General features: G+C 34.5%; 1 protein-coding gene across 24 annotated transcripts in view; it reads right to left on the bottom strand.

Moving 5' to 3' along the window:
* SOX6 (SRY-box transcription factor 6) overlaps positions 1–12,475 on the bottom strand; it is a 585,747-nt gene that overhangs the window by 315,279 nt on the left and 257,993 nt on the right. For all 24 annotated transcript variants that reach the window (XM_041730048.1, XM_041730065.1, XM_041730058.1 and 21 more), the window contains one exon: positions 11,023–11,230. In XM_041730048.1, coding sequence (XP_041585982.1) covers positions 11,023–11,230 — 208 coding nt within the window. The remainder of the gene's footprint in view (positions 1–11,022; positions 11,231–12,475) is intronic.

Genomic DNA, 12,475 nt, shown 5'->3' with positions numbered 1-12,475 from the left:
ATTAACACAGTGTTTCTGCTGCTGTTGCTGCTGCTGTGTGGTTCTTATTGCAAATAAGTCAATACTTTGTCACATTTTTCATAGTTATTTTTCATTATACCTTCGATTTTTTTCTAACTATGTATTTGTATTTACACATTTTCAATTCATTATCTGAAAGCAATTAGGGATGTTCACAGGCTTCTAACTTCTGCACTTCAAATGCTAGTGGATGGTCTATGTATTATGACCTCACTGTGGGAGTTATCTGGCTTCTCAGTTATGGCTTCTCAGTTATACTTAAACCCTCAAAACATAAATTAAGAAACCTTATGATAGGTCTAAGTGTTAGTTATTCAGCATTAAATTATGGCCTCATATGGTTAATAATTATGGCCATGAATTCTCTCTAAGGCCCAAATCCCCCTTACAACAACCAAACAAATGTAGACTTACTAACCCTTACTTCTTGTAGATCATGGTACTCTACCAACACCCACTTCTGTTGGCCAATCTCTCAAACCATACACAGAACTTTCTGAGCCTATTACCCATGGCTTCATCTATAAGTACCTCATTGTACAATAACTTTTCACACATCAAAATTGGATGGGAGTTTTTATCTCTATCTTCATAAAGATTATAACATCAGAAAAAAGAGACTGGGAATAGTAAAGAATGATTTTAAGCATAATAAAAGAAAAATGAGTCATGAGATTGGTTCAGATGACTTCTAGCCTGAAAACAGTTTAAAAAAGAAAATTACTGATAAAGCTGAAATTGAGATACAAACTCTAAAAGAAAATCAGAGCAGCACAGAATTTTAGAATTTGGCCTTTAATGCTAGACTAATGTCCATGTTTTCTGAATTAAGAAACTTGTGCTAACATCTATCAATTAATTAACTATTAATCAATTATTAGGCACTACCCAGTAAGTTATCAGAGTCAGGACAAGAACACATATTGTATTCAGGCCAGTGTCTCAAAGGATTCTCAAATTAAACATTCTAAGGAAAAGATAAAGACTTCCAGCTAACAAGTCAACTGATTAGAAAACTGTCTATTTCAATATAAATGCAAGACAGAACTGTGGCAATAACACATTTGCTAGTTAATCTTGAGCTTGAGGTAAGTATTTAAGAAAAAAATTATTGGGAGCCAGATATGCCTAGAGATTGGGAATTTCTTTAATTCAAAAATCACACCAGACTGGAAACGTCAATAAAGAGGATCATAAGGGGAAAAAAGTGTTTCCTAACAAACCTAGTAATCATAGTCCAGTGGGAGAATGACAATACACTTGTGCTCATAGTTGAAAGAAGGGTTGAAGAATTCTATTAAGATACAATAAAAGGAAAGATGAAAATTGCAGTGAAGGGTCCATCAAAGGCTCATGTGAGCTTCGGAAAAGCTCGGTGATAAAAAGAAACCTGTACTAGACATTTTGAGGAAGGTAGAACCGAAAGGTATAGGCAGTTAAGTTAAAGCTTTCAAGGATTATACTATACACACGCATGCACGCACACATGCACACACACATTGTAGCTCCAACTTGTTTGTGTAATGTTTTCCAACAGAGTGGAAAAAGAATACAAAAATTGGTCAACAGCAACCCCACTCCTGGGAATACACTCTAGAGAAAAAACTCATGCACATGTGTGTATTAGAAGACAGTCATAAGAATGTTCATAGCATCATTGTTTGTACTTGTAGAGAACAATAGCACCCAAATATCTAAAGACAGGAGAATATACTCCTGTATATCATTCTATGGAATAATGTACAGACTATTACATGAAAATGAAAATGGACGAGAGCTGTACACTGCAAAATTGAGCTTAGAGTAGAATGATGAGTGTAGGAAACAAGGTGCAGAAGGTTACAGTGTAGTACCACTTTTACAAAGTTCTAAAACAAACCCAAACAAGGGTTTCAAAACAAAAAGGGAAAATAATAAACACATAGTTCTGGCAGGAGTTACATCTAGGTAGAATATAAAGGGATTGGACGGGTGAAAAAAACATAGGCAGATTCGAAGTAGCAATTTGTATTAGGTTGGATGATGAATTCACAGGCATTTTTAAAATTATTATGCCTTATTACATTCATATGTCAAATATCACAAAATAAACACATATTTAAATTTACCACTTCTTTTCATATTTATTTTTCTTTTCATTTTATATACATATTATATAAGAAAAAGAATATGAATCTAAAAACCACTCCTATTACTTCTCAGAATCCCAGCATACATCTTGAAGTTGATCTAATAAATTTTCAATGGAAAAAATGTGAAATGCCTACAATACACTCAAACTCTGCAGGCTCAAAAATCATATAAGAATATGACTTATTTCATCAAACCATCAGGAGGCTGCATCCTCTTTCTAAACAACAAAATGCCAGAACACCTTCTGGCTTCCCAGGTGAAGAAGAAAAAAAAAAATCAAAGGCAATTGCCTGCATCTGCTCTTAACATTCTTAGAGCTTTAAGAAAAGAATGTTTAAATCTGAAGAAATAGAAATGAGCCAAGAAATTTGAAGTATCTTTTCAAGGCAGAGACACACAAAATGGAGTTAAGAAAAAGATTCAACCAACTAGTGCATTGCCAACGCTGTAAATGGGAGTTGTAAAACAACAACAAATTGAAATAGCCAAGATTCATCCAGAATGTCTGGGGCTCACAGGAGTCAGACTGATTATATTGTTTATAAAGTTATATAAGAGGATGTGCTGTTTCCAAAGAATTAGAAAGCAAATATACTTCACACAGGAACATACCAAATATAATTCTTTTCATAATTAAAAAACCAGTAGTTCTAGCTCATTTTTATCCCTAGTTGCACAATACTTTCAGAAAATATGTTTATTTAAAATACCAGGCACTAGATAGGTATTTACTATGAATATACAAATTCTTTAAAACAGAGGAAAGGCAAAATATCATAGGAGGAAAGATTTAGTATTTTATTTTTTTATTTTTTTTTAAGATGTAGTATTTTAAAAAGAAGAAAAAATGAAATGAAGTTGAATCAGCATTGCTCTGAATACCTGATTGCTTCTTCACTTAGAGTATGAGTGGTCTTGGGGAACTTCAGCATTTAAATGACTTGAAATTTCCAAATATTTGAAATAATAATTCTGCAGCTTTTGTAATGAATACTTAATGTGTTTCTTAAGCAAAAATCCAAAACCCTTCCAATTTTTCCCATGAATGAGAAATATAAAGAAGAGTTTGGATCTCAAATATTCTAAATGCTTCACCAACATAACCTTCAATCACAACAGTGGGAAACGTAATATCCATAAATTCTGCCTTAAAAAATTCTTTTGATGCTCTAGAATGGTATGAATGTTAACAACTTCTTCTTCTTCTTCTTCTTCTTCTTCTTCTTCTTCTTCTTCTTCTTCTTCTTCTTCTTCTTCTTCTTCTTCGCATGGGCTTTTAATAGATTTTTTTTTCTCTAACAGGAACACATTGCTCTTAACTGGGTACTATCTGAAAACCTCATCCAAGGCTTTACCAACCTCTCTCACTGACAACATCATATTCTGCATATTTCTCAGCAGGGAAGATTGGCTTCCAGTGGGGAAACTTTAGTATCAGCTTTTCCAAAAAGCCTGAAAGGAGAGTTAAACTGAATTGCTCTTCCAGAAAACAGGAACGTCATTGCTGCCAAATGCTAAGTCCCCTAACACCATGGGACATTTCCTATGATTCTGTCTGTGGCGAAAGATGAGATTCCTGTAATATTTCTCTTAAAAAATGTATCTTCAAATAATAACAGTAATGGCAATTATAATGGTAACAGTAATAATAATTATAATTATAGATGCTATGTGTTTTATATATTTCATATGTGAAATCCTCACACAACCCTGCAAAGTAGATATCATTCATCCAGTTTTACTGGTGAGGGAACTGAAGCACTAAAAGACTAAGTAATTTGTTGAAGGTCACACAGCTAGAAAATAATGTTGGCTCCATTTATTGTGCACTAACTACATGCTGGTAATGCACTAAATGCTTTAGTTGCATTAACTAAATCTTGATTCTTGTAATAGCACTATATTTATGTCCAGTTTTTGATGGAGAAAACTGAGGCGCAGAGAGGAGTCCTGTGTTATCTACCTGGCAAATGCTGAACAGCGTTTCAAACACAGGCACGTAGTTCCAGAACCCATGTTCTTAATCAGGAGGCTATACTGCCCCTCCACATAATAAAATTTATGGTTAAACACAAATCTAGCTCATCAGAAACATGACTTTCAAAACTGAGTTTCCCCATTGTTTATACCACATTCCTCCTTGAGTACAGCAAAAGCTATCAGATAAGCAATACATGCCAACAAAACTAAATATAATTCAGTAAAAATATATGTAAAAATCCAAGTTATTGTTTAGAGATGTGAATAATGATAATAATCTGTCAGATATACACATAAACACGTGTTCATTCTTGTGAGGGGTAACAGCTGCATAATCCATTGGAAAGCCTATCCCACCAGGAATCCAAAGCTCAAATGCTCCTGCCCTTTATCCACATACACAGTCAAATGAAACCACATACTTTCATTATCATGATAACTGTGGCACACAATTCCACTGGGCAAATGCTCTAATTTCTGTCCAACATATATCCTATGCAACTGTACCTAAACCCCACATACTTCCCATTAAGTTTATGGCTTCTATCAGAGCTCACATGTTCAAATATTTCTATCTAGTACCTTTTATTTTTTATTTTTTGTATCACTCCCTTTTAATCATGATAACTATTACCTAAAAAATATGTAAAAGAGCCAAAAAGAGAAGGTTTTACTTTGTCAGAGAGTTGAGGTTTATATCATGGTATTCCTTTTTCTGCAAGCTCACATGCCTCTAGAACCTGACCCAAACCAGTTCACTCGGCCTAGGATCATATACTTAGTAGTATGATACACAAGACATGATAGTGGCTGAAGCACTATTATTAAAGAGAGATTAAAACAGCTGTACATTATGCTGAAGCACTCACTCTTCCCTTTACAAACAGACGGTCCTGGATTACAAGCAGCACTTGACCATTTAAATCACGACAACAACCAGATTTAACCAGCTGGGCCATATTCTCCTAGGCAATGCCTGTTGACCTCCTCAGTCGCAGCTGCTCAAATGAAATTCTCATTAGACAACTTATTTTCAGAAGCCAAAGGACTCTCTGATTAAATATATGTATTTAGATATAGAAGTCCTTTTTAAAGTATTCATTTTCTGACAACTGTCGCTTATGTTAGAGCCCAGCTACATTGGCAACAAGATGGGTGATACAAGGATAACTAAAATTCATCATTTAATCACAGCTGAAGGATTTTTATCTTGGAAGCATTTTAACCTGAACCTATCATCAAAGTCTTTCTGCATATTCTATCCACCAATAGCAACACTATTTTAAAAGGTAGATTCTGTTCATTCTATCTATTATTTATCATCTATCTATCATCTATCTATCTATCTATCTATCTATCTATCTATCTATCTATCTATTTATCATCTATAATCAATATTCCTATCTACCTATGACCAAAAAATCAAGGTTAAATTTTCAACAAAATAGAAACCTTGTCTATTTTCCCACAAGTCTCACTTTCAGAGGAGGCACTTCAGATAGAACACCTTTGTTCATCAGTGTTTCAGCAATCCAGTCAAATCACTGCTCTGAAGAAGGCATTTCTTTAGGGATGGTAGATAAAATACTGGACAATTATTTGGCTGATGAAAGGATCTGCCTGTAAAAGAATAACTTCCCTAATGCTATGTGGAGAGTTTTTGTTTTATCATGTAGATACTGTTTTTAACTAGGCCATAATAAATAAACTTTTTATAGATCAGTTCCTATATTTGAGGGGAAGTGAAGGGGAAATTATTTAGCCTGGTAAAGTTAAAACATTCTCCAAGACAAGAATGACTCAGGAAAAGTCATGTTATCATGTCAATCACACAGGTTTGTCATTTATGAGGTATGGCCTTCAAACCAGGATACAGAGGTGAGAGGCAAGTAATGTATTTGAAAGCTCTTATATGTCCCATAGGATAAGAGCTGTTTCACAAGAGGAGAGAGACCTGGGGCTTTAAATAGGGACAAAGCCCAGGCAAATATTGGTGAAGCTATTATACTTCCTCAGACCTAAAATACGGTTTTATAGAGTCAGAAATCCCATTATACTGTTCTGTAGTATTGCTCCAAGCAGATAATTAAAATTAGGAATCAAACTCAAAGTAGAAAAGAGAAATCCTCATGGCTCCCATTTCTAAAACATGTTCCTCTACTTTTAAAAAAAAAAAATATTAATTGTATTACCACCATCCTGCTCACTCAAAGTTTAAAAAGTTTGAGCAACACTTGAACCATTCCTCTCCCTTGGTCTCCTCACTTAAATGTCAACTCCTAACAATTCTATCTCCTAATATCTTTTCCATATGCACCCCTTCCTCCTTTCTCATTTCTGCTGCCTTAGTTCAGGACCTCATTATCTCTAGCCTGAAACAATTTCCTCAATATCTCTCCTTCTCCCATACATCCTACAAGGAGCTGCCAGATTAACTTCCTGAAGGACAGCTCTAAATCCATCACCCTGTTGTGCTGAAAAAATAGTCAATGGTTCTTCCACAACCTTCAATCTAAAGTACAAACTCCTTAGCCAAGAATTAAAGAACCTCAGTGAACTAAACGCAAACTACTTTTTCAGTCTTAAATCCCATATACATCTTCACATTCTTTAAAATAGAACATGAACTGTTGGCTATTTTATTTACTTTTTCAGATTTTATTTATTTATTCATGAGAGACAGAGAGAGAGAGGCAGAAACACAGAGGAGGGAGAAGCTCTCCCTGCATGGAGCCTGACATGGGACTTGATCCTGGGTCTCCAGGATCAGGCCCTGGGCTGATGGCAGATGCTCAACTGCTGAGCCACCCAGGGACCCCCTGTTGGCTATTTTAAAGGTCTCTGCCTATTCTGTCAGCCTGAAATGTCCCTCCCCTGAATTTCTGCCTATCCAAACTTTTATTCTCCAGCTAAGACTCATTTCCTTTAGAACCTTTCCACGGCATCCTAGGCCATGGAATCTATCCTGTAAATTCCTATAATATTTTATCTATATGACTCTCATGGAATCTATCATATATTAGACACTGAATTAGAGTTCACTTTGTATACATTCTATCTATCTATCTATCTATCTATCCATATATCCTACTAGAATATGAACTCTTTAAACTTAGAGACTGTTGTTTTATTTATGATGGGTGCCCCATAACATGTAGCATAGAAATTCTTAACCTAGGGTCCACAGGCCTCAAGACTCCATCTACAGGATTCGGGGGGCCTTGAATGGTGAACCTGGATGGAAAAATTCTTTTCAACTCACCTCTAATTGAAAATTTGCACTCCTTAAATTGTGGATGCAGGGAACAAATCATAAAATATTCATAGTATGTGTGATGCTGTAACCAATAGAATTACAGTATATTTTTATACCACATTGTACTAGTTCATGATATCTCAAAATATCTTTTATGTTTGTCGCTACTTTAAAATTTTGGTATTTGAGTCCCTCCAATAAATATTGTTGGTTAATGCATTAGTAAAGTAGCACTTTCTACCATATCACAAAAATTTAAAATTATTTAACAGTATAAGTCATTTTCTCTGTAATTCCATGGATTTCACTTTGTGCATTTAAACTAAGAAATAACCTATAGGCTTCACAAGACCTACAAGGAAATCCATGGCCAAAAAGAAAAAGTAAGCAGGTCAGAATCCCTAGATTCTATCATAGCACCTTGCAAAATAAAGAGAAAACTTACAGAAAAATAATCATGATACTATGTAATTCTTGATTAGGGCTATACAAAATATATATGATGAACTATAAAATATTGTATAAGAATATTGTTCATGAAAATTCATAGAGCTTTGGCATTAGAAAAAGACCAATCTGGGATGTCTGGGTGGCTCAGTGGTTGAGTGTCTGCCTTCGGCTCAGGGCAAGATCTCGGGGTCCTGGGATCGAGTCCCCCATTGAGTTCTCCAAGAGGAGCCTGCTTCTCCCTCTGCCTGTGTCTCTGCTTCTCTCTTTGTATCTCTCATGAATAAATAAATCAAATCTTTTAAAAAAGAAAAGAAAAAGACCAATCTTCTATCTCCTTGCCCTATTAAAATGGCAGTTAAGATTGCCACCAATTGGGGCACCTGGGTGGCTCAGTCATTTAACGCCGGCCTTCTGCTCAGGGTGTGGTCCTGGAGTCCCAGGATTGAGTCCCACATCAGGCTCCTTGCAGGGGGCCCGCTTCTCCCTCTGCATATTTCTCTGCCTCTCTCTCTCTCTCTCTCTTTCTCTCTCTCTCTCTCTCTGTGTCTCTCATGAGTAAACAAATAAAATCTTAAAAAAAAAGATTGCCACCAATCTCCAAGAATAATTTATTATCTTCCAAAAATTATTCCATACATGGAAAGGTACAACCGTTAGAGAGTTAATCTTGTTAGGAATGATAATCTGGTTCCTTGCAACTTCTTGTCACTGACCTTCATTCTATCCCTGTAGAACTATATAGAACAAACCCAATCCTTCCTCCACGTGACTTTAACTCTTTAAAGACAACCATCATATCATCCATCATCTATTTTCTCTGGGTTTAATATTACGAGTTTCTTTAATCATTCCTCTTATTATTTAACTGTAATGTCTATTATCATGTCAACTGTTCTCCTCTGAAAATACCCCAATGTTTTTTAGTCCCTCTTAAAGTGTGGTGATTCTCAACTCAATACAATAATTCAGATGCATTCTATTGAGCAGGGAGGGAGTTTAATGGGAGTACCACCTTTAAAGGCTGCACACTGTAATTCTAATAATGCTGACTGAGATAGCACTAGCAAATTTTTGGCAATATTCATCATGCTGACCCCAGTGCACTTTCTGTCACCTAAAACCATAAGCTTATATATTTTAAATTCATATGTCTGCTATTTGAATTTCCTTCAGTAATTATTTGTGCAGCTAGGAGTTTTGGTCACAATCTCTGGACTTAACAATAAGATCTATTAAATTTTACTTTGATGGACTAGTTTTAAGTTCATATTTCTGGTTTGTCAAAATCTTTTGAGTTTTGTTTCTTTCATACATTTTATGCAGTATTCCTCCCAGATTTGTAGAATCTGTAAGTTTGATGAGCATATCCTTTTTCACTTCATGTTTATACTTATATATCATATACATTAAAATACACTAAAAAATGCCTGAATTTCTGATCCCTAAAATATGTCTACTACAGAAAACAAAGTCCAGTAAAGTACATAAAAATTTTCTTTGATAGGGATAAAGTACTCTCAAATGAGAGGTCTCATTTTGTAGGTCCCTCTCTTGTACCAAATCTTTAATACAAAATAATAAAGAGGAAGAAAAGAAAACTAACCATGACTTGCAAGAGAAATATTATTTTAAATTTTCTAGGAGTTCACACTGGGAAAAAATCATCACAATCAATTTCTTTATTTTTACATTAAAGAGCTCTCTAAAGTACTTTGAAAACCACTTTCTTATAGGACTAAACCATCTTTTTGGTAAATCATAATTAAAAATAATCTAGCAATCTCACTTATTCAGAGATTACTGATCTGACAGCTTCACTTATTCTAGAACATAGCTGAGCAGGGGAAAATAAAGTGTCTGAGCAGCCAAAAGTCTATGAACTAAAGATCATGTATATTACCCAGAATCTCTCAGATTCACCCAGACATATATGTTTATATTTTACTTATGGTCTAGAGGTTATTATGATCATCTATTTTCATAATTTATTAATGAGAAAAGAAACAAATTAGAAATTATTCACAACTATGCAAAAAGTAACAGCCTGCAATCTGATATTGAAGGAGGAGAACACATTTCATGCATGCACGCACACACGTATGAAAAGATACCTATAACAAGTAGATACAAGAACTCAAAAGTTTCGTAATTGCAGAGAAATAACCATAAAGCCAAATAGTCCTAATTATCTCAATGATCTATGGGGGCATCATTACATTATAGCTTGATAAAATGACATTTATAATATGATAATCATAACAATACCCCAAGTTTATGTACTTTACTGCTCATCAGAGACTTCTATATTCATTATTATAGTTAATTCTCAAAACTTTTAAACTTCTAAGCTCTTCTAGGAATAAAATTAAGTTACATGAAATATTTCCTTAGATCTCTATTCCTCTGCACTGCCAGAGAACTCTAAATTTAACTTACAATGTTAGCAATAAATCCAGAACCATTAAGTACCCTACATTTCAGTCTAAAATCAGTACCTAAAGAACATACATTGTACAGCAATCACTTATTTTGATTTCTTTAATTTAAAAATATATTAGAATCTTCTTTCTTTTATTTTTTAGAACCTAGACAAACCTAAGTGGACTCTTGAGAGAGTAGAGAAGGTAGATGTGTGATGTTGTAATATATGCCATTTGTTGCAGCACTTCCCTCTTGAGCATTTAATTTTGACAATATTAGAAAGCTCAACTCTCAATACTACAACATTTGGAGATGAAAGGATAATATTTATAAATTTGTAATATTTATAAAAATGAGAAATTAGTTTTTATTTTTTGTTTGTTTTTTCTTTTTAAACAGTTGATCTTTTCATAAGACACTATCCATCAAAAGGAAATAAGGGAGAAAAAATGAGAAATAAAGTTGCAGCTGCAAAAGTTTCCATGCTACACCTTTTTCCAGGGTAAGGATTGCAGTCCGTTTAAAAATGTGATTTGTTATCATAAGAACAAAATGAAATGCACAAAGTTTTAGAAAAATGGAGCTATCTGTTTAATACTCTCAATGGATCACAATCTGCCATCACCATGGTAACCTATGAATAACTTTTTCCTGGCTAGTCTCAATTATGCACCGCTTTGGCCCTTGAAATCCCACTCAGTTTTTTTTAAAGGCCTGAAATCTTTGAAAGAATAAAGCTCAACAGTTAAGTCCACACATACCCTCTTGTTCAGTCCGAGTCATTTCCTCAAGCTTCTTCTGTTTCAGTGTGTCCACCACATCGGCAAGGCTCCCTTTGCGGCGTTCTGGGGTTCCAAAAGTAACACTGGTCATTATCTCGCGGTCCCGACTCCCTTCGTCAGGCTTATGTGGTGAGGTAGAGGTATTTCGGAAGGAATACAGGGAACATAACTTATTATTCTCTGACTCCTAGAAAAACAAAATAAAATAAAACCATTAGAACATTTGTTTCTTTGCATGCCTTTGGAGAAAAATCTCAGAATGACAGCATATGAGGCTTAGATGGACAAATAATATTAGCCATTTCTGCTTTTAAAATACTAAACATTAAAGAAGCAATTATCAGAATAACTCCCCTTGAATTGCAGATTCAAACTGTTTTTTTGTAATTAAAAGCCAACCGAAGTGGTTCAAAAACTTAATTTTAAAATGGACACTTAGACTTACTCATTTACACTCTTCATTTAAAATAGTTCAGATTCAATTATTAATTATTAAGACTGGCAAAGTTTTTCTTTTAATTGGCATTTCCGTTAAATGCTCCTCCCACAGCGTAAAAAAAAAAATGTATATCACAATAACATTATCGTTGAATTTAGAACCAAAAGAGAAATTAGCTTCAATATCCAATGTTAATTATTCAACAGAACATATATAAAATACCTAATCAGTGCCGGAAAGTTAGCCAACCTGAATATTTTTTGTGTGCTGGGGTTTAAAGAAAATGATTTTTTCCTAGCCATACATCTGTTAAAGTTACAAAAACCTTTTTCCATTTCTTATCTTTACCACTTACAGTTTAGCACATAGTCACACACATTTCAAAGTGGTTTGTTTTTATGTTTGCTTGTTTTATTTTTAAAAGAACAACTTTGTTACAAAATCATTTGCACAAGAATTACTTCACAGTACAGAGAAAGTAGCTAACTAGTAAGAGGGTTAGATCTATCTTCTGGGGGAAAAAATGGAAATCTGAGACTGAAAATAATAAACACCTCGAAGTTTATAGGAAGAAAATGTTTTTATATATCTCTAAATCAGAACAGGGGATTGTAAGCCACTATTATTTGGCCACAGCCCATCAGTAATCTTAAATTCACCTCATCTGTGTGGGCATGGGTATTCTCTTGCCCAATAAAAAATGGTTTGAAATAAAGCATATAGCTTTTGTGACTCTCATCAGAAGCATGAACATATTAGCTGTTTCTATATCTCTCTTCCCCTTCACAAAGAAGCCCAGTAAGCTTCAAGAACTAGAGGAAGAAATATGAGGCAAAAGTTACAGAAATAACTGGTTTTCCAGGAAAATGGAGCCTAAACAATATAAGTTTCTAGATAACTGTACCCAATAAGAATTAAAGCAACTAGGCATAGGACTGAGCTCATAGGAGGTGGTATTGAATAAGTAGTGGGTACCATTACTCTGATGGAAGG

This window comes from Vulpes lagopus, chromosome 15 (assembly GCF_018345385.1).
Source record: "Vulpes lagopus strain Blue_001 chromosome 15, ASM1834538v1, whole genome shotgun sequence".
Taxonomy (NCBI): domain Eukaryota; kingdom Metazoa; phylum Chordata; class Mammalia; order Carnivora; family Canidae; genus Vulpes; species Vulpes lagopus.
Note: the sequence above shows the minus strand (reverse complement) of the source record. Positions and strands in the feature narration are given on the sequence as shown.